Source organism: Labrus mixtus, chromosome 6 (genome assembly GCF_963584025.1).
Source record: "Labrus mixtus chromosome 6, fLabMix1.1, whole genome shotgun sequence".
Lineage (NCBI taxonomy): Eukaryota > Metazoa > Chordata > Actinopteri > Labriformes > Labridae > Labrus > Labrus mixtus.
The window spans coordinates 27,234,448-27,257,523 of NC_083617.1; the positions used below are offsets into that span (position 1 = coordinate 27,234,448).

At 41.0% G+C, this 23,076-nt stretch overlaps 1 protein-coding gene across 2 annotated transcripts in view; it reads right to left on the minus strand.

Moving 5' to 3' along the window:
* Positions 1–461: 461 nt before the first annotated feature.
* xpo1b (exportin 1 (CRM1 homolog, yeast) b) overlaps positions 462–23,076 on the minus strand; it is a 33,035-nt gene continuing 10,420 nt past the window's right edge. The window contains exons 7-25 of one of the 2 annotated variants that reach the window (XM_061040750.1): positions 18,902–19,083; positions 17,435–17,483; positions 17,199–17,318; positions 16,891–17,019; positions 16,644–16,802; positions 16,100–16,297; positions 14,173–14,311; positions 13,768–13,949; positions 13,129–13,285; positions 12,852–13,015; positions 12,634–12,768; positions 12,362–12,554; positions 11,029–11,135; positions 8,868–9,062; positions 6,750–6,918; positions 4,588–4,722; positions 4,315–4,474; positions 4,129–4,225; positions 462–1,834 (exon numbers count right to left, since the gene is read on the minus strand). In XM_061040750.1, the coding sequence (XP_060896733.1) occupies positions 1,688–1,834; positions 4,129–4,225; positions 4,315–4,474; positions 4,588–4,722; positions 6,750–6,918; positions 8,868–9,062; positions 11,029–11,135; positions 12,362–12,554; positions 12,634–12,768; positions 12,852–13,015; positions 13,129–13,285; positions 13,768–13,949; positions 14,173–14,311; positions 16,100–16,297; positions 16,644–16,802; positions 16,891–17,019; positions 17,199–17,318; positions 17,435–17,483; positions 18,902–19,083 (2,817 nt within the window). In that variant the 3' untranslated portion in view covers positions 462–1,687. The remainder of the gene's footprint in view (positions 1,835–4,128; positions 4,226–4,314; positions 4,475–4,587; positions 4,723–6,749; positions 6,919–8,867; positions 9,063–11,028; positions 11,136–12,361; positions 12,555–12,633; positions 12,769–12,851; positions 13,016–13,128; positions 13,286–13,767; positions 13,950–14,172; positions 14,312–16,099; positions 16,298–16,643; positions 16,803–16,890; positions 17,020–17,198; positions 17,319–17,434; positions 17,484–18,901; positions 19,084–23,076) is intronic. The other variant, XM_061040751.1, reaches the window with a different exon arrangement.

Below are 23,076 nucleotides of genomic sequence, written 5' to 3' on the forward strand. Positions count from 1 at the left end.
CATTGGCAGAGCGTAGTGGGCGGGAGGGAGTGTAGAGTTTAGGTAATTAGGAGCCGTTTTGTAAATGAGCAGCAGAGACTTAAATGTACAACCTTGTTTATAAGACTCTCTAACATCCATCTCCTTCTGATCTCTATGAACTCTTTGAAAACACAAACATATTTTAAACGTTTGAACCCGAAAACTAGATTTCTCCTCACTGTGAAGTCCGTCCTCTGAGTGTCTGTGTGCTTGAGGTTTTCACTTCAAGCACACTGCATACTGAACTCCAGTTATCTCTTTAAAGAGAGGACAGAGAAACTAAAAACACTCAGTGCACATGCATCCTCCTGCACAGAGAAGAAGCTCAAGCATCACAGTAAAGGAATAAAAGCAAAACAAACCTGACCTGATAGTGACTTTAACATTCTGAGTTTGTATTAAAGACTGTGTGGAATAAAAACATCCGGGCAGAGGCGGGGTTATAAAATTCTCAACTTTAATCAGTTCAAAAAGTTCACAACAAATGTAACACCTCGAGAAGGGAAATCTGCCATTTGAGATTGGGTACTTATTTGGATTTATACATTCTTTTCCTAATTCAACTCGTTGGCAATTCATTTGCTCTGTGGACAAAAAGCCTTTTGTTTATTTGGACAGAACTCAAACAGGTACAAATGAAAAATGCAAAAATACAAAATTAAATGTAAACCCGGTTTTATTTTTTTCATTTTGCTCTAAAGGTAGTGTCTCTGGACGCACACTACTTCACGGTAAACAATCTAAATTAGTACAATTCAAAAATCTTCAAAGCCATCTGAGTTAAACAGGAGTTGTTATAAAGATGCAACCAACTAAGAACCCATAAATACCTCCGCCACTTCCTTAAAACATCCCATTAATGAAGGCTCACAAATGAGCAACAATCCTCTTAGAGGAAAACAAAACGCTGATGTCGACCAGGCGACAGCACACACGCGCACACACCCACAACAAAAAAAAAAAAGAAACAATAGAATAAAAGGAGAAAATGTTCCCATGGTATTAAAGATGCTATACAATTGGGATGATATGCACATATTTGCTTTCCCTAAAAAACCTCCTGCAGGCAGCAGCCAAACACTTTTTAAGGTGAAGCAGAACAGATGCTGAAACGTGATACAGCATCTCTCGACCTTCATTCATTATCCGTTAAGATTCACATTCTCACACCAGACAAGCGGTGCATGCGTGTCTAGAAGCTTCTATTCCGACTAGACACAAACCCTGCTCAGACTGTATATATAATATATTTATATATAAACAATTATATGAGGAAAGGGGGGGGGGGGAGAAGGTGGGAGGTGGAGGGAACAGAACATAAACAAGATGGTTTAGTCGTCCTAATCGTTATAACCTCATCATGCAGGTCTTGGGATGGGCCAGAGACCAACGAAACAGAAGATTAACAGTTCTGGAAAGATTACACAAAAAGTCTCCATAGAAAACGCAGATTACATAAAAAGGGCCACAGGGTGACGCGGTACTCATTTACATATTGTTGGCATTGTTTTGGTCAACAAACATGTGATGGGACGGTCCGCTCTGCAGAGGGTGAGCGGCCTCCCGCCACACTCAAGTGCCTCTCTCTTGGGTTTTGTTGTGTTTGCTGTGGTTAGGGTTTCTGTCTGTCTGTTTGGAGTACTGTACAGTTTGGTGGAGCTGGGGCTCAGTCACACATCTCCTCAGGGATCTCGTGAGGGTTGAGGATGCCCGGCACTGACATCTGGATCTTGTGTTTCTCCTCCTGTGCCTGACGGAGCGACGCCTCCCTCTCCTCCAGGAACAGGTCTGAAGTGTCCTCACCTGCAAACTCCTGCACAAAGAAAACACCACAGTTAGATTTCAGACAACCGCTCTATCCATCCAATTAACCTGCAGCACAGTCCTGACTTCTCTGGACATCCCCTTCACTGTAGACCTGCACAATACCTGAAGATAAGACATGCAATAAATAAACACATATTAGCTATAACTAACAGTGGCTAATTCTTTTTCCACAGTATCTGTGTAGGTAACACGTTCTCTCTCCTAAAACTAAAATCATTTGAGAGCAAACGAGCTGATCTTTGTCACCACAAAGTCTTCATCCACATATTTATCACACTCTCCCTCTTTAACTGTCGTGCTAGCTAACCTCCCAGTCACTTAACAATCGACATTAAGTCTGCTCCATTCGTGAGCGCTGGTGCAACACTCAACACAACAATCAAAGGTGGAGGCAGAAACTACAAAACCCAGTGACAGAAAAATTATGTTTTAACTACCTGATAAAAAAAATGCATCAGGGATGCAAAAACGGTTTTATGTGAGCTAGACTGGTGCACTTGCCACTTTTATCATTTTTCAAGGCAACTTGCCGTCAACTGTTTATTGAACAGGTTTGTACTATATTATGTGTTTAGTGGTGCAGTGTTGTTAATTCAGTGCTGTTTTAAAATCCAGAAACAAAAAATCTGGTTTTTAAGATCGCACAGGATTAAAGGCCAGTTATTTTTTGAGGGCCTCCCTGAGGGAAAAAAAGAGGTTTAAACTATCGTCTTCATGCGGACTGGATTTTATGGCATGCTACGTTTTAATTGTGCGGCTTACTCTGGTATGACGCATCAAATGGTAAACATTGATGTTAATGAAATTACATGATCCCTTTACAAATTAAATAAAATTAATGTTGTGGACAATAAAAATGTGATTTAGTGCTGAGTGGTATTATCCTGTTAAGTGAATTATATTTAATTCAATGAAAACATGAACGTTCAAAAGTACATGCTTCACATGTTATGTATTAATAGTTAAAGAAATAACACATCCTTTGACCGTCTTTTAACCACCTCTTGACTACACTGATTTTTCTTCTTACAAGATCATCATATTAAGCGCCAAACCCCCCTGGGGTCCTGGGACTGACGGATGAGAACTGGCCAATCACAGACGAGAAAACACTGACGTTTTATCGTTGTGTCGCCATCACACGCAGCTTTAAAACAACAATAGAGCGCCACAGCAGCCACAAACCTTCCATACACTTAGAAGGCCAACCTGGCCATGCAGGAAATGTTATTTGTGGAAACATCAGCTAAGCAGCTAACTATGCGGTGCCTGATAAGCTCTGAGAGAGGAGACAAAGCCCACCCAGCACAGACAACAAACAGCAGAGCAGAAGCTGCACAGGACTTTGTTCACTCAGGTTCAGCTAAGCAGCAAACAGAAACACAGATAGATGATTTAATACATTAAAGGGAAAACCTTAAACTACTATCTCTACATATTTTTATGTCTAAAATAATAAGTTCAAATGTTTTTAAATTGCTTAGAAAGATGTGTTTGTGCCACTGACAGGTTGCTCTGTTTACTAAATCCCTGGAAGGATCCCTGCAGAGACAGACTCTTCTGATAAAGCTGCTGTTCTGAAACAGCTGACGCCACTCTCTCCAAAGCCACCAGACTCCATTGACAAAAACAGTCATTTAACTGTGCAGAACACAGGAGCTGCTGGGCGGGCTGTTATTGTGTGAGTTTGTTTTGTTTTTTTAATGCTGAGTTGGATTATTACAGCAGACCATTAAAAACAAAAAAGTCACACAACAACACAAACAACATGTCCCATGTTCTGTGAGGTAAAATTGCTCCTTTCATTTCAGTGGAGTTTGGTTGCTTTGAAGAGAGCGATGTTGCGACTGTTTTAGCTTTAAAAAAAAGAGAGAAAGGTTTTACTCTTAATAGACGACTTACATCTGTAGGGGAACAATCCTTCAGTAAACTAAAAATAACCATCTGATCCTGACAGAGATAAAACCAAACACTTTAAGTGGACATATACCTTGAGTGAATTTGCTCTGAAAGATTACATCGTTTTGTAAGCAATTCAAAACATTTAAAAAAATGCTTTGTTACTATTGATTAATTATTCCCCAACATGTGGAAGTAACAGAGGCACAGCTTTAAAGGTATCAATTCTCACATTTAAATGATGGGAAATAAACAGTGATTATTGTGTATGACCTGGGGAGAGGAGCGACTTGTTCTTCTCCTTGGAGTTAATTAAAGTATTCTCTGATTCTGACCTCTACATTAGCAGTTTCTAAATGAGTGAAGCAGCCTGAGCCTCACCTTTATCTGGACCAGGAAGTCCCTCAGGTGCTCCTTGAAGGCAGGAATGTCCTGATTTAAGCTGAACAGGCCAGTCACAAACACCTTCACCTGAGCACTAAACAAACACAACAACAGTCATGGTAAACAAATGTGTATGTTACTAAAGCACAGATAGTGTGTGTGCGGGTGTGTGTTCATACTCACTCTTGTAAGTGAGGGAAGGCAGTCTTGAGCAGGTTGGCCACATACTCCTGGATGAAGCCCTGGTTGTTTGTGGGGCTGGTAGGGTTTAGCACTGTGGTGATCTTTCCCTCCTCCACCAGGTTAAACATGTAGGCCAGGATGGACGCGTGCATCGTCAGGCCTGCAGAACACATACACCAACACACCCTTTAATTGGATACATTCATTAATCGTCCAGGAGCTAAGCCAGATGTTGGGAGTGTTTAAAGCCGGCTCACTCGTGTGTGAACTCACCCGCCGTGTGTGACGTGTCCGTGACCACAGAGAAGATGTGTTGTAGGATATCACAGAAATACGTCTGGTAGAAGCTCTGAGCGGCTGCTTCCTCCTGGGCCACGTTCTGCAGCATCGTGTACAGGATCTGCAGACCTGCATGAGCAGAAACACACTTTCAACGTCTTGCACATTTCTCACAGGGCTTAAGACTCATGGTTTCCCGTCGTCCCAGGACACATTGAAAAAGTGTTTGGAACAGAGATCTGCTTAAACCATTCCAGGATAGAGGGGATTTTTGTATGTTTGTATAACTTAAGCTTAACTAATGAATAGATAAACAGGCGGCCATGTACACTGGAGCTTGCAGAGTTTTTCCAAAAAGGCTTTTAAATTTAAAGAGCAACAAGCTGGGGCGCCGGTTGGCCTAGCGGTTATGTCCTCAGCTGAGCCCCATGGACAGAGGCTGTAGTACTCAAGGTGGAGGGACCGGGTTCCACTACGATTCTCTGTGCATTTCCTGCATGTCATTCACTTTCTCTCTTCCCAGTGTCCTACTCGAGTCTCTTTCCCACTCTCATTTAATAAAGGCACAAAAAGCCCAAGTGTTAATCTTTATCAAACAAACAAACAAAAAAAACAAAACAGTGAGAGTTTAGTCAGTATTAAAGGCAACCAGAGCATCAGAGAAACACAGAACTTTACCCTGAAGCTGCTTGTTTCTTGTGTCTTTACCGGTTTTAATCACAGGCTCACTTTGTTTTAGAGAGGAGGAGACCTAAGCAGGTAATTTGGATACCTTTAAAATAACAATAAAAGCCTGCAGATGACAAACACAGACAGAATTTAAAACTTTAACAAGTCAAGCCCAACAAGCTAAGCTCATGTTTAAAGCCTCAGTTTGGTGTGCAGCCACTTCTCGTATCCTCCTTAAGAAGTCCAGCTTAAGTATTGCAAAAAAAACAAAAAAAACACTGAGTATTATTATTATTATTGGAGGCCTTTGTTAGTTGGGAGAGCTACAGACAGGAAATGTTGGGAGAAGAGAGTGGGGGATGACATGCAGCACAGGGCGGAGGTCAGATTCTAACCCTTGGTGGCTGCGATGAGGACTATTACCTCTGTACATAAAGTGCGCAATATAACCGCTAGGCCATCCAGCACCCCTGAAAATGCTTTAAATGCAATTATCTTTACTCAGAGGAAAAATGAGTATACATCCATGAAAAATGTAACATTCACAAAATATCCTTCAGGGATCAAGTTATTCTAATCGATTAACTCTAGTTTATTCTTTAGTAAGAGGAGCAGCTTGTCAACAGGCAACTGTTTGGGGCCCCCAGGTCAGTAGGGGGCTCTGGAGGGCCGACAAACATAAATTTAAAAAAGTTTAAATTTTTCATGGTTATTGTGGGTGTCAGATTATTTATAACATATTTGTGATGATTCTTTGTGGTAGGGGCCCCCTGTGCATTTTTAGCCTCGGGCTCCAACAGACTCTTGAATCACCACTGACTTAATTTCATTACTGAGGTCGTACTGGTGATTTCAAAACAAAAACTTTGTTTTCCGAGATAATGTGTTTCAACATGACAAGTCTGTGTCATTTATATTTAGATGTATATATTCTTAATTTTGTTTTTTACAGTTTGTGGACACATTTTCAGTTTTGTTACTTATTCTCTACTTGAATGGTGCAAAAACAGAGTACCAGTATATATTTTTTTCAATATTTTAAGATTTTCATGGTGTTTTCATAATGCTAGCAACAACTACAGATAACAAAATCGAAGTAAAGAACCAACTCTTTGATGTAGACAAGCTTTAAAATCATTTAGGGACTTCTAAAATTGGTTTCAGGAATATTTAAAGTTCTGGCACTCTGATTGTTTACCTCCTCACGTCTTCCCACAAACCTAACCTGACATGTTGATCTGAGTGAGCTGAGCCTAAGTGTCACAGTGAACCTGCAGAGTCAGCTTTCTGCCTTTTAAACCAGCAACCAAAGCTGCTGTTTGAAGACGATAATGCCCTTGTGACAGGATGAGACACAACACACAGATAGTTTTACATCATCTAGTATTCATGCTCCAGGCTTTGTTGCTCAGTGTAACCATTCAAATATGTAGCAAAATGTGAGTGTGTGTGTGTGTGTGTGTGTGTGTGTGTGTGTGTAGACTCACCAGTGTCGGCCACGTTCCTCATAGTGTGTTTGAAGGCCCAGATGATGGAGTCCAGCACTAGCTTGAACTGTGCAGGGGGGATGGCGAGGAATGCAGGGAAGCAGTGAGAGTTCACAGCTTGGAGTAGATAGAAGAAGTGAGTCCTGTGCTCGGGAAACTCCTCAAAGTTCTGACAGAGAAACACAACAGACAGATCATTTGAATACATTTACACAAATTAAATAATGAGTTTATAAAAACCAGATCAACAAGAAGGAGGCTTACAAACATGTCCAGTTTCTCATTGTTCTGCTAACCTCTTGAGTCACTTCCTTAATTTGCAGTTTTTCCCCAATGCAGCCAAAACAGTCGATATTAGAGGTTTCATTCAGATATTACACTGAAGTCAGAGATACAGGCAGCAGTGGGTGTGTTGGATAATGCTCGACAGCCTTTGTATGCCACTTGTTTTGACTGACAGATGACACCACTAGAGGCTGACAAAAGCAGAAGGCTAGATTTGCCTTATTAAGACTGTACCAATCACCATTTGAAACAAATCTCTCATCAGAATCAGAAATTTGATGAATGTTTTAGTTTGTTAGTAGCTTTAAAACTGGATTACCAATAGGGGCAGCTGCCAATTACCCCCCTGGTAAAGTGAGCTGTTCACAAAAATATGATGTTTAAATAATCGCTACACAATCTTTCAAAAATCACAAAAAGGGTAGGAGGGTGAAAAAAGTTTAAATGCTGTCAGTCTGCATTCCTCGACTAGTCTGCTTCATGGCTTAAGTAGAACAGGCATGACCTACTTTTTTTCAACTGCAACCTACATATACACATATATATATAAAAATATATATTGCAATAGTTTTCAGAGGCAGTGTTATACACATTTTCCTATCAATGTCAATAATATCAATATCAAACCTTTTGTCAAGTTGTATGGAGTTAAAATCCTTAAAGCAGTAATGAGCAGCTGAACTGTATGGAGAAACTGATCTGTAGTTTTATGTTCAGTCTCCACTGCATGTGCACATTATTATATGTAAAAAATATATAATATAAATTGAATACTCAAACTGATTTCAGCTTCAAGGGCAAATAAGAAGCAGCTAGTTACATGTGAATGAAAGACACTGGCTGCCTTAACATGCACATTTTTGCTTTCACTCTGATGTACCGTAATCTTTCAAATTGAGGATTTTGTTTGGACAACAGCTGACATAGGATTTGATCTAATAAACCCTCCTGAAATCTCCTGAAAAACTCCAGAGATTTGGCTACCCAGAGGTTCTTTAGGCTATGTGTGAACGCAAACAGCCTCATATTTGGCGCAGACTTTACCCGGAGTTTATCCGGCCAGACCCCTAGTATTTTTTCTGCAGAAAGTCTGAGTGAGCTGATGTCTGAATGCGGCAGCATATACTCCGGAGATTTCAATTTGAGCCAATAGAAAGAGAATGACGTTTATATAGTGACCGGCTAAAGTGTCTGTCCGTGCACGTAATTAAACTGCTGCATTATGTTTTCTGTTCGTCAGTATGTTGTTCTCCTCTCTTTTGTGGATGTTGTCATTCCATTGGATTACACATAGCATTGATATAAAGGCAAATATTCTCATTATAACGTCGTGTAGTGGACTCTGTTGCTACGGCCGCTACTTCCGCGTTGTTTATTTACGTCACGTCTTACCTCAGGAAATCCCCCCGCGCCCCCTCCCCTCTGACAGGGAAAGTCCCCCGCTGTGAGGAGCATATGTGAACGGCTAGGTCGGAAGAATCTCCGGAGCGTTCCTTCTGTAAATATCTAGATATTATCCGGCGTGCATATGTGAAAACGGCTATACAGTGTGATGTTTACATGCATCGTAGTCTAGCATGTCACCCATCTGTTTAAATTATAAAGTGATGAACACACCATGCGTTAGTCTCCTCCAAGGACTACCTTTCAGCATAACCCCATTCAGCCGTTTTAGCTCCCTGAAGATCTCAGGGAAAATCTATATTTTCTGGTTACCCTGGAGATGTCTTTGAATAAATGCGGGTTGAATGTTGGTCTAATTTTCATTTCACCAGTTTGGTGAAAAGGTCAAATATGAATCACCCTGTCAGGTTTAAATAGAGGGTGGCTCACCTTGTTGATCATGTTTAGGGTGCACTCGAAGACAGCATCAAAGATCTGGGGGATCTCACTGGTGATGTGTCCTCCCAGCTTGTTGACGATTGTTGCCATGGTGCTGAGGACCTCGGGCTCGCGGGCAGCAGGGACGTTGCGCTGGTAGTCGATGAGGACGGCGTCCAGCAGTGGTGGAACAAAGTTCTCTCCGACCTGGTAAAAGAAAACAGGATGAATCAAAAGGGAACGACATGCACCAAAAGACAGGAGCATCCACCTTAACAGAAGTTTGAGAAAAATGACTGAAGATGCAGCTTAAATTTCTGCACGTCTAGAAACTTTGACTCGCTATGAAGATACATCTTTAATTGTTAGGCAGATAAAAACACAGCTGAGGGCAGAAGTCTTTGTGTTTGATCTGAAAATAGCAGCTGGATTAGTTCTACTTCTTTTCTATTGTCGACTGTTTCATCGATTGTCACGGTGAACAGGATCGTCTGAGGACAGAGTGAGCAAACATCACAGCTGTACGCTTCATTAAGTATTTTCTTTAAGTATGCTGGTATTTGGTCAGGGATGTAAACACATGAATGCTTAAAAGCAGACATACCTTTAGTTGGAAAAAAGAAAGAATAATATCATAAATCCATGTGTGACCAAGGTTTGATTTTTGACTTAATAAAAATAAAATGCTCTCTTTACTCAGACAGATGTTGTCTGCTACATTCTACACTTGCAAAATAAGCAGTCCATCCCAACCTACCCTCTCTAAACTGTAAAACCGCTCTGTGATTAGGAGAGCCACCCTGATCTCTCAGAGTTCACTATGAAGCCAATAGGCGGCAGTAGAAGCCAACCACATAATGCAAGGCACGTTCCAAATCAAAACAAACGAGCATGGATGAGAAACTATCCAGCAGCGAGCAAAACTGAAAGCAAAGCTTATGGGGTCGTTTTGGATTTTTACAAGCATCAGGAAGTCGGGAGTTGGACATGAGTCATGTAATGTGCAAGCTTTTTAAAAACGCCGTAAAATACAGCTAACCTCTGTGTACACATAAGTCGCTAGCCACAACAGCTAGTCTCGCTACACGGGGTCAGTGTGTGCCGCCCCAACCGGCACTGAATGACGCTCAAAATATCCCTCAACTTGTGAAAGGGTTCAAAAGATCTCAAAAGCACCTTTAAGCTTTATTTGTAAAGACTACGTCTGTACAGGGTTGATGATAATGAAGGCTGGGGACAGCTGCTTAATGAGTGTGAGCCATGATATCCCAGCTTGTCTGTTCAGAACAGTATCTGCAGTGTGAGAGACCACACTGGAAGTTATTTTAAGTTTTAAAATTAAAGAATATAGGATCTGACTTAAGTGTTAAAAGTTGTGGGATCATTAAAACTCTTGTTGTTACTCTTGTTGTAAACTGTTACTCTCAACAATAAAGAACAGATGATTAGTGAATTCTTTGAAGGACATGCTCATTAACCAAAACCAGCATGTATCACGATATTTATTTCATATTGTGGCCTAGGTATCGGTATATGTATTGTGAGGTTGGGTGAAATACACAGCCATACTAAATAGCACATTTATGTTTCCAAAGTATTTGTGCAAGACGATGTGCAGGAGTTTGCTTGCATTTTTTGGTGATTAAAAACAAGAAATGAGCCAATAATGGGTGCCTATTGCGGTTTCTATTTTTTGTTGCCGTGGTATCAAAACAGTTATCAATATGGTTTCATTTTAATTTAAATTGTATCCAAGTTTACAAATCTGGTATCTTGACAACCCTAAGTAACTTTAACGCCAAAAATGTTACAGATTAAAGAGTCCTCCTCCACCTGCTGCACGTTCAACAACATCCCAAACTAAATGTGGGATTTCCAGCGCTTACAATAAGTCTCAGATGGACATTCAGCCAATGTGAGCTAAAGGCCAGGTGTGGAATAGTTTGAGACCTGATTGTGAGGAGTTCTTAAGTGAAAACAGCTTATCTAAAAAGTCGTTAGAGGGCATGGACACTGCTGTGTAAAATACTCGAAAAGCTTTTTGTATCGAGACAATTCTCACAGGTCACCTTGACTCAAATAGACCCCGAAATAAAGGTCTTCTTTGTGAATTCATCTTCTGACAACTGCAGATGCAACTCCCCCCCCCCAGAAATTAAGAGCCATTTCTCACCATCTGCGGGTCGTTTGATCTGCTGACCCACCCTGAGATCAGTTTCAGCGTCTCTCGTTTCACCGTTCTCATACTCCGGATCAGGGGCTGTTTGGTCACCATCTCACCTGCAACACAAACAAGACACATGTACTGAAGATACTACATGGAAAATAAACATTAGCACTTTAATAAACAAGTTTTCTTGTGAGGATCTACGTGTGGGCTTTTGTAACAACATGATGAATAATTATGATGTTTGACGGTATCTAATGAGAAGCTGTGATTTTCAACAGTGAAAACAGTATCGCATCTGACACCATATATAAATGTAATGATTTGATTGTTACATTTCACATTTGTTTTCTTACGCCGTATGCAGTGAACTTTTCCCACTCTACTCTGTGTCTTAAAAAGGTAGAATATTTGTTCAAGCTTCATAAAAGGTTCATTCTTCCTGCACAGATCACCATTTCTTCTCTGCTCTGAATCAGCAGCCAATGCGAGTAGAAAAATCCTTGATATTTGATCAGTACTGACAGACCTCACACGGCATCTCTCCTCCCTTTAAAGCTCAGAAAGATGCAGAGATGAGTCACCAAAAACAGGCGCATACACAGTTAGAAAAAGGAGACAGTCTTTGTGGACCCAAAACAAAATGCAAAAGTAATACTAAAATCCTCCTGAAGACAAGGACATAATGTGAAAGCTTAAATTCAGACGTGAAAATCACTACTGCTGGAACACTCAATAAAGTGCTGAAATGCCATTGCCAAACTCTTTCAATATAATTATAAAGTGTTAACACATTGTTTTAAAGGCATTTGGGTAATCTTAAAACCTGGCAACCCACTGAGACCATGCTGAACTCGTACAAATCCCTGCATGCCTAAACAACAATATAACGACACAGTCTCTGCCGTGTACGGATCTTTAAACAAATTAAACAACAACTCTCCCAAAAGGCAAGGCACAGCACAGAGGAGCAAACTATAAAGTATTAGACAAATGAACTAACATTGCAGAACTCCTAGTTATAATCCTAGTGACACGGTGAATGATTTGTACGAGTCGTGTAAGAAGCCATGTGTGACAAACGCTGGAAACATCTCTGAGAAGATGGAAAGGGACAGAGTCTTCAGTAGGGCTTGTTAAAAAAAGATCCACATCTGTATTTATCACCCTACAGTTTGAAGAAATCCTGATGATGGAAGAAGACATCGTACACATAAATGTAAACCATCTATCCTTCTACTCATCAGATACCTGAAGAATCAAATCATTTGTTCTCATGGAGTAAACTGGATGAATGCACATGTAAGTGATCAGTCAGCTGTATGATACAAAGACACACCTCCCTTACCATTAGTCTGAATGGCAGCAGAGATGTTCTCGCTTAGGCACTTGTAGACGTTGAGCATGTCGAGGTAAATCCGTCCAAGCTGGATGACGAAGGGGTGTCCCACCGCCTTACAGGCTCGTACGTTGGTCTTCAGGATGCTGCCCAGCTGTTTCACAGTCTCTGGGTCCTTCAAGATGTCCACGTTCTGAGGAGGTGAAGTTTATATTTTAACAAAATGTTCTGACATATGAACTGGTAAATGTAATCATTTAGTCATCTCTTACCTTGGTGGCCTGCTGAATGATGCTGTCCCACACTTGGTTGGGAAGCAACATGTATTTTTCTATGAGGTGTTCTTGTACAGCCTGATCGGTCTGAGCTCCGATCATGTAACCTACTGCTTCATAGAACGTGTGTACCTGAAACCAAACACAAAACTGTCAGAGTGCAACGGGAGCAAAGTCAGCAGAATTCTACGAATAACTGGAATGTGTTGTCTGACCTGTTGAGGTTGAAGATCACAGATGATTGTGTTGATGTTGTTGAGGATCTCATCAATGAAAGGCATCACCTCTCCCACCTGCACCTGGATGAAGTGGCGCCTGCACTTCTGGGCGATCTTGATGAAAGTGTCACAGGCCATGTCCTGAACACCGTCGTGGGTCTCTGATGAGGAAGGGACATGGAGGGTGATATTAGACATAAAGTACTTTTGCATCACACTTTCTGAAACCAAATAAATGCACTCAAGTTGAAAAATAAAATGTGTCTTCACTCACCGTGCATGAACTCAAAGAGTTTGTTGACCACAGTTTTGAGGAACTTCCAGTGGGCTCTTAGGAAGCGAGGATACTGGCCGACGATGTACATGATGTTGGAGGCGATGATAGCCTTGTTGTCCTTCCCTCTCTTCTGCTCACAGAGACCCAGCAGATCCTGAGACAAACAAGGTTTTATTTACAATCACAGATAATCCTCCGCCAAAGGCACAATGGCTTTTAAAGGGGTTTATATACTGTTAATCAGTCAAAAGATAAACTACTCATTTAAAAAATGCTTCAATATTACGATCCAAGCCCAAGTAAATAACCAAGGCTATATTTACAAGTCATATATCTCATGTTGACGTTGAGTTGGGTGGCAAAAGACAAGGCTGACGTTGGTTTTACTTGTTTGAAGGGTCACAAAATATGACGTTACAAATCAGGGAAGGACATGAGAGTGGTAAAAATCCTACTTGCAAGAAAATGTGGGTGTCTCTGTTTTTAAACTCAAAACAAATGCGAACATAAACTTTGTAAAATAAATTTGTTTAAAAATAACAAAGGTAAAGTGTAGAGGTGGTCTTATAAGTCTGGTAGATCTCTGTGTGTTTAAATGTAAGCACTACAACACGGAGCATGTTGTCGTTTCTGCACCTTGATGACTGTGACCAGGAACCTCTTCTCGTCCTCCTCGTGCATCGCTCCGCTGATGGACCCGATGGCCCAGCACAGTGTGTTGAGGTTCTTCCAGGACCACTCAGTGCCGTTCACCTGGTTGTGAAGCTTCTCTGTCATGATGCGTTCTGTGTCTGCGTAATCCAAGTGAGTCAGGTACACTGCAGGGCGGCAGAGCATAAAAGGGAACTTTTACAATAGGTGGGCAAACTGAAGCTGATAGATCATCTCTGGGCTGATTTAAACAAGAAAAGTGAAAGTGTTACTGGACTGATTTACAAGTCTATAATCATGTAACTGTCAGTGGTCCTGATGAATTAAACAACGGGCAAAGAAAACATAAATACAGGGAAGGCTAATGACTGAGATGCTTTCAAGTCTTACCCAGGGTTTCCCTCATATTCTTGTAGAGGTTTATGGAGTCAGTGTCCTTCATGAACTCTCTCACCACCTCTCCCTGGTCGTTCTCAACCACAAGCACCTCCTCCGGCTTTGCCATCCGACTCACCATAAGCAGACGCACCTGTTGCCAGAGATAAAATACCTGTCAGCACTTACACACGTCGGAGTGTGCAACCTGAGTGTGTATACAGGATCATTTACACTGAGCTCTTATGGCCACACACACACACACACACACACACGCACGCACGCACGCACGCACGCACGCACGCACGCACGCACGCACGCACGCACGCACGCACGCACGCACGCACGCACGCACGCACGCACACACACACGCACACACACACACACACACACACACACACACACTGTTATGAAATGCCATTATCATAAAATAAAAACACACTATTGGATGTTATTTTGCTGAACAAGCTGCTGATTTCCAGTAAAGTTGTAACTAGTAAGTAGCTCTTTTAGCAGCACTTCAGCAGCCCCCTGTTGTTGATCTGAGCCAACTGATTCTAGTATGACTGCAAGTTGAGGCTCTCCATGTTACATAATCACAAACAATCCTGCCCTGAACTGCTGTGCACAATCAATGCAAGAAGTTGCATTTCAGAATTCACAGTTTTTACAGTGCACATTTTAATAGCAATCTAAAGGCTTACAGCAGGAATTCTGTTGTGTTTAAATTGTGTTTTACAAATGAAATAAAAATTCTTGACGTCTTTTATCTTACACTAAGGTTAAGACTTCCGTTTGCCTTGTTATGCAGTAACTTCAAAATCTGTGTAGTTACGGTGTTCTGTGTTGTGATGCTATTGGTCAATTTTCAGTCTGTTCGGACTTGGGCTGGGAACCAGAGGGTTGCAGGTAACTTCCCGATAACTGCTGAAGTGCCCTTGAGTAAGGCACTGAACTCTCAAGAGCTCTGGTGCTCTCCCTGTGTAGCAGCCCCACTCTGACATCTCTCCTCTAATGTATGTCCACAGGTCCTGTTGGTGCATGTGTGTGTATTTCAGGCCTGTCTGTGAGAAGCATGTCTCTCAATAACAGTGCAAAACTAGAATTTCCCTCAGGGATTAATAAAGTATATAAAATAAAGTTAAAAGAGAGAGCAGGCCCAATTAAATGGAGCTATAGACCCAGCTAGTGGCAGGTGGCTGTATTACAGCTAGGACTCAACATTTAACCAGCAATGTTGGCCTACATTAATTGCATTAAAAAAAGAAAGGTCTGCACACGGATCAGCTCCCAACAGGCAATTATTTTTAAACAGGGAAACGTTTCGATCTACAAGATCTTCCTCAGGCCTTACATTAATTAAAATGTTTATAATTAGTTCAACCAACTAGCAATTCTGGTGCAGATTAGAGAGCATGATGCCATTCATTTCTTAGTTGACTAATTGTGCAGATGTCTAGTGCTAACACACCCATAAGAAGAGTAATGATGACATTAAGCATTTAACTAGAATTTATGTTTTAAAATATTGGTCAGACTTGCTTTATATGCTTATGAACATGTATGTTTGGTTAGTTGGCGTTAGCTTACCTTCTCCCTGAACACTGTTACTGTAACTTAAATGTATTGCTTATATCATGTCATCTACATCTTGTTGTCCACATCACATTCTCTGTCAGTCTGTTTAAGCCCCAGTCTCTGTCTGTGAGGGGATTTTTAAACGCAAACACATAACAGCTGATTCGACCGCTGACCCCTAAACATGTAGTGCCTGCACTTCTCTTTGTTCAATCATTTAGAATGAGGGCAATAACACTTACAAACAGTTAATTTAGATGACAGTGAATGCCTCTGCGAACGTACTACCATTAAGTGAAAATCAGGGCCTACAGGTTCTTCAATAAATCAGTGAAGGTGTCCTGTGATTGGCTGTGCGACATACCTTGGAAAGCACAGGCAGATAGAGCTGTCTGCGCGGCGGCACGTCAAAGTGCTGGTTGCCTGACAGCAGAGGTGACGTGGACGTAGAGAACGGACTCTCTCTGTAGAGCTCAGCAGCCAAGTGGTTCCAATACTCCAGACAGATTTTGAAGATCTCCGTCTCTTCCACTTCTGATACCAGTAGCATGTAGTGAAGGGCCTGAGAAAGGACACAGGGAACCGTTAGGCCTCAGGAGATTCACCGTTGGGGGATTGGTTTATGATTTCTCTGATATTGTCACCACATCAACTGTTCAGCCTGTCTCAAAATATAAAGCACCACAAGGCAGAATTATTTAAAGATTCACTTTTGGGCTTTTTATGCCTTTATTACAGAGACAGGACAGTGGATAGAGTCAGGAATCAGGGAGAGAGAGTGGGGAAAGACATGCAGCAAAGTAGCCAGAGGTCAGATTTGAACCTTGGCAGACCGCTTCAAGGACTGTAGCCTCTGTACATGGGGCACACAAACTAACCATTAGGCCCACACTAGACAGAATTCTTACCTCCATTAATGTTTCTCTGAGGTTGAGTCTCTTCTCGATGAGCTGGCCGTGTTCTTTAAGAAACGTACAGAGGAACAGACTGAGGTTCTGGATAAAGTTCTGCTCGTCATCTTTCCCGTTGGCGTAGGCCAGACGGATGTTGGTGTTCAGAGGCAGCATCTGCACGGATACAGATCACATTGATGACCGTGATTAGTGTCTTCACAACAAGAAATGACACCCTGAGCGTCGTCTTATCTGGGCTCACCTGTTTGAGTTGACACATGGTCAGCGTGAAGAGTGTGACAAACTGCTCTTCATACTGGCTGACGCTCACACCGGCAATCTCTGTGAGGCACTTCAGGGTCACGTTGCGAAACATGGGCACGTTCAAGAACTGAAAACAATGAACAGAAATGTTGAGTTTTGTTTAACAACTTGTGAGCATAAAACAGCAATTACTTTAAGGAATTTAAATCTTGCTTGGCATATCCCTGCAAACCCATGAGGGAGGATTTGTTTTGCAAACACTTTATTCTGGCACAAATCACTTGATACTCGACATTGCGCACACACCTTGTACACCAATGTGCTGATCAGTTTTGTTTCAAAGATGTACCCTAGAGGAATCCAGTTTAGGAAACGTAAGAGGGTCTCCAGGGTGGCGTGGACCAGAGGGGCATTCTGGGAGTTTTCCTAAAGGTGCAATCAATTAGAAGACAAAGGGCTGAAGAACAAACACTGGTGTTTAACCATCAATAACTTTTAAAACACTGCTTAAAGGGCAAGAAGTGGAGATCTGCTCTGCTTACCATAACAAACTGACAGAGCTGGAATATCTGTGAGAACTCATTGCACATGCTGAAAGAAAAGAAAAGAAAGGACACATTGTTGAATACACTGGATTCACCAAACACACTCTGCATACTGACTCTTTTATATCTCTTTCAGGAAAACATACTAACATGTATATAATTAAAATCTCAACTTGTTGTTTTATGTGATACACGAGTCGAGCTACAGCGTGATTATCGATCGCAGTCATTTGCCGAGCCAATCCCATTACACCCTGAAGCATTACTTGTAATCCATTTGCTTTTTTTCTAAAGATTTATTTGGACATTTTCCGTTTAAATTAAAGCCGTTGAAATATTTCTTGTAGGTCACCTTTTCTTTCCTTAAGTGAATTAAAGCTGCAAAGTAATAAAACATGGCTGGAAACTTCTATATCAGAGGACGGAAGAATCTTTTGACTGATAAATCAAACGTGTAACTTTAAAGCTAATGTGACACATTAGAGGCAAACACAGTGCGTACAACCATTAGTCAAACATGGTGGTTTTTGTGGGTGCATTAAAGTGTGACGATGTGTCGGCTACAAATGGTTACTGCACATGATCTACTACACTCTGCAGATATCTGCCATTGAAAGTAGTTTCAGGTTTCAAGCCAAATCTAATACAACATATGTACTTGAAGTAAACTTTTACATTATTATCTCGAGCTACAGTTGAAAAAAGGAAAAAAACACACGCTGCTTGTTAGGAAACCAAAACAATGAAGTAGTGAAACATTCGCTGTCGTCAATCGATGAAAATGAACAAAATTTGTTTTCCTCATGTCCGACATCCTGCCTTAATCTATTTATTACAAAATGTGCTGTTTATTGGCCTTAATGATTTTTTTCAAGTTCTTCCGAGGGAAATTCTGGTTTTACACTCCATTATTGAGAGACATCCTGCTCACACACATGGGCCCCAATATGATCTCACATGCACACACAGGACGTGTGGACATGCATCAGTGGAGCGATGTCAGAGTGGGGCTGCTACACACTGCTACACAGGGAACACACCAGAGTGATCTGGGGTTCGGTACCTTGCTCAAGGGCACCTCGGCAGTGCCCTGGCACCTCTCCAGCTACCAGACCAACTTCCATACTATGGTCCCCATCGGGATTTGAACCCTCCAGTTCCCAACGCAAGTCTGTACAGACTGAGCTACTGCTGCCCCAAGTGCACTGTTTTCACTATCAAATTCAAAATACTGTTTAAACCCCTGCTTGGCATGATTCATGGAGTTGTGCACCGTGTTAATACAAGTGTCAACTGGAGTCAGGAGGCAAACATGTAGTGCACAGCAGAGGTAGTTTTTCTCTTTGATACAGATCTCTGCATTGTATCATCTGATTAATGCTATAATATCTTCAAATGCTGACACACTGAGATCGTGTTTCATGGTGCTGGGTGAAGGACTGGAGTAGGATTAAGCATGCTCACCTGTCTTTTAGGTGCTTGGCTTTGACCTGGGTCATCTGTCCACTGGAGAAGTCAAAGACCTCCTCGCTGAGCAGCTTCAGGATCACCATGTTGTTCTGACAGAGGCTCTCGCTGGTACGACTCGCCCCCACGATGTCACTGATGAAGGTGGGCCAGTGTTTAGGCCACTCCTGCTTCAGGATCTACAGACACACACAGACACACATTTAGGTTACAAGGTTCAAAAGGGACAATTTCTATCTGTTATTAAAGAAGCATTGTATTTGACTCTAGCTGTTAATGCCGACATTTGCCAACTCTTTTATGCTGAAGGTTGATATTAATAAAGCATCTGATTGCAGAAACCATCAAGGTTCCTCTCGTATTATGTCCTCTCTTACTGGGACGGCAAACAGGAAGATTAAGACATCAAAGTTTTACTCACCAATACTTTTTGATACCACACGTTTTAAAAATGATACTCTGTTATTTTGATGATAGTATTGAGAAAAAAAAAAGAAACTTAAAAAATAATAATAATGATCTTCAGTTATAGATAGATAGATAGGCGCTTTATTGTCAATGTATTAAATCCTGTACAGCAGAATCTTGGTCATATATATTAAAGATCTAAGTTATGTGCATACAATAAAATGTTGTGCTTGTGCAAGCGAAAGAGGGAGCCCAGTCTAAATTTTGCACAAATATGTTGCCAACGTTTCAGTGACAAAAAGCTGCCAACATATTTGTGCATCTTAGAGCGTGTGCAGGAGTTTGACTGTAATGTTTGGAAATTAAAAACAAGAAACTGTCCAATATTGGGAGCATAGGACTTTTATCTTTGTTTCTGTGGTATTGAAACAACTTTCGATATCTTTGATTGTTATCAAATTTTAATAATCCAGTATCACTACAGCTCTAGTGCATTAAAAGTTATTTTCAAAAATGTTCACATTCAAGAAAATAAGAAAACTACTTTAACGTTTTTTTTTTCAAATGTAAAACATGTTATAACCATTTAACATGTAACATCTTTTAAGATGCATGAGGTGGGTTGAAGATCAAATGGCCTTGGATTTACTCGTCTATGTTCACTTGAAGAGGAGCAAACTTCCACAGGACTCCAAAGTTAAACTGATAAAACAAATTCCTTCAATCCACAGTTTTGTTAAATAATCTTACAGGATGGTTCAAATTCAAGTTCTCCTGATCAATAAACTATACTAAAGGTAAGAAAACCATGTGTCTCGGTCCTTAATTGATCCTCAACTGCCCGAATCACTTCTAACCGTCCCACAGCACTAAAGAGCTCTCTCGCTCTCTCTCTTAAAGTGACAGTAACCTACCTCACTGCTCTAACAGTAATACCATACTGCTTTTAACTTTACAGAACATCCTTCTTAAAACCACATGAATATGACTTTTAACATATGTTATAACTGAACTCATACAATGAAATCCTTAAAATAAAAGATGAACTTTCAAACAAAATTACATACTGCTTATTTATTTACGTTAACATGTATGAATGTAACTTGGCTCGTACAATGCATGTAAACAGCTACTCTGTCGTGTAGGATACAACATTAAGAGTAATATTTTATCTACCTATTGAAATAAAAAAAGAGTTTGTATATGTGATGCTGATATTTATCCTTTAAGCCTCCATCAGCCGATATTAACGTGGTGTTACTGTTTCCTTTTTTTCTCCTCATTATCCAAAATGTCTGTTAATTTAAGGTGATCTGTTTCGCAGGCAGTGATGTACAGATGTACATGGGTAGTGGCGTGCAGCTCTGGGTAGAGGCATGTGTTTATTAGTATGGTATATTTCTTGCTTTGGATGACATCGAGCTCACTCTGGCTTTTACCTTCTCTGACAAAGAGGTAAACCTCTCGACTGCACTGGATGCCGGACTGAGAATTTGATTTGGAATTCAATGAAAATGCATTCAAATGCCATACTGTGCAGGAGTATGCTACACAAAGAAAGTAAACCCATCCTCCTGAGTGTGGAATCTGGTGCTCGAGAGTCCCTGAAGGCCAAAACAACGTTACTTGGCTGACGCAGGCAGTGACTCATTCTCAGTGGCATTAATGCAAAGTCACTTGTGTAGTCCAAGCTCCAGCGTGTCTCTGTCTCCCTCACACAAATGCACATCAAACACACACACAGAGGTTGTGTCAGTTTTTCATTCAGGAACAAAATTCACAATGTGGACCACTATTCTCCTTTTTTTTGGTCTAGTCACCATTGTATCATGAAGCGGCCTGCACTCATGAGACCACACAGGGCAATGAGCAGCTCTGTTCTTCAGCTCGGCCTTTACAGTACTCAGCACTTTCCTGGAGGAAGGGTACAATTATCACTGATACTATACCTTATATAATGCGTTGTTCTGTCCGTATTATATACTGTGCACCATTGTTGATAACCTCTTTGCAGAAAATAACAAACAGCTACATCAAAAAGAGAGATCTTATCGCCTTACATTTCAACATAAATACATCCTTCAGTTTTCTCTCTTTAAGATAGTCTTCTTTCTAATCAGGAATCCACAGCCACGATTATTAACTTGTCCTCCTGCCTAATTCAAGGAGCCTGAATGTGCAGTTTAAAGAGGGAATCATGAATGTGACTGGCCTGTTTTAGAGTCAGATAAGCCAAATTAGAGTGACATCTTCAGGTTAAGAAGCATCACTACAAAAGATGAGGGGAGCAACGAAGCAAACAAAATTGTCATCCAAAGAGTGTCATGTTCATCTGTTTTGTGATGTGCACTGTATGCTGCTGTGTTTCACACACGTCTGACATTCAGAGGAATTTAATGCTGCAAAAAGATTATTCACTATTAGATTGCCCTGCACATAAGTCCTCACTGAAACTACACAGAACAGTTTGAAAGAGTCCAGTTCTTCTTCAGTGCTTGAACTTACATTACATTTACATTTCCTCCAGAGGCAGAACGCTTCACCTCCTTCATTGACAATCATCTACCTCAGATAAATTTTAGTTATCTGCCTAAACAGTCAGTAACCACTGAGACGAGTTAGCTTGTGAGAAACTGAGCGACCACGCTGACTGTCCAGCAACAGACAGTGAGTCATTATGTTGTATTTTGCTTGGAGGGGAAATCTGTATTTTTAAATGATGGACATATTTTCACATTTTGGACTCTAGATGACTAATGGTCAAAAATAAATAAATAAATAAATATAAGTCTCCAATAGATTGCCTCAGCCGGCAGAATCACAGAAAAACTAACTGAATAAGGCAGTGGTAGAGGACTGGATGGCCTAGCGGTTAAGCTGTGCCCCTCAGGTGTGGATGCTATAGTCCTCAGCGGCCGTCGGTTCGAATCCGACATCAGACCCTTGCTGCCTGTCATCCTTCAAACGATTCCTGTCTCTCTTCAGCTGTTCTATCTAATAAAGGCAAAAAGGCTCAAAATATATCTTATAAATAAATAAGGCAGCGGTCAACTTCCATATGCTTTGTGACGTGAATTTACTTTTTTTGTCAACAAAGTATCAGGCTCTAAAGAAGGTTATGTGAGCGATCAAAAGGTCTTATTCTCAAGGTGGTTGTACTTCTGGTATTCTTAAACCTGGGTCCATGTTTGGGGGTCTCACATGCTGAAATGTATTGGAAGCATCTGACATAACATTAAATCCAAGAGTCAATGCTTCTTTTTAATTCAGAAACAATCTTTACGTACTACTCTTTGTTACGTACTACTCTTAACATCGACTAGACTCCATTAAGAAATGTTATTTTAGATTCAGAACGCAGAGGAGGAGTTGCTCGTTTTCCTCTTCTAAGTGGATGATTTGAGTCTCCAGTAGGACCTCAGAAATCATTGTGAATATTATGTTCTTGCGTAGTGTACTCTGTGTTAAGGATTTATGAGTGGGGTGTGAGTGTTTGGCTACAACGCTGTTTCCTGCTCCCGTGTGCTCTCTTGCTGTCAGTGTGGATAACTTCATTGAAACTGTTTGCTCCCACTTCTTTGTGCCTCTCCACATTCACTCACATGCAACGCTGTGGTGTTAGAAAAACATTCCAGTGTTTCAGCAGAGGACAATGAGGTGCTTCTAACAGCCAGGCAACCACAACGATGTAGAATAGTGATCGGCCTTCATATTGATATCTCAGACATGATTGAGGCATTACAACCAAAACAACAACAAAAACA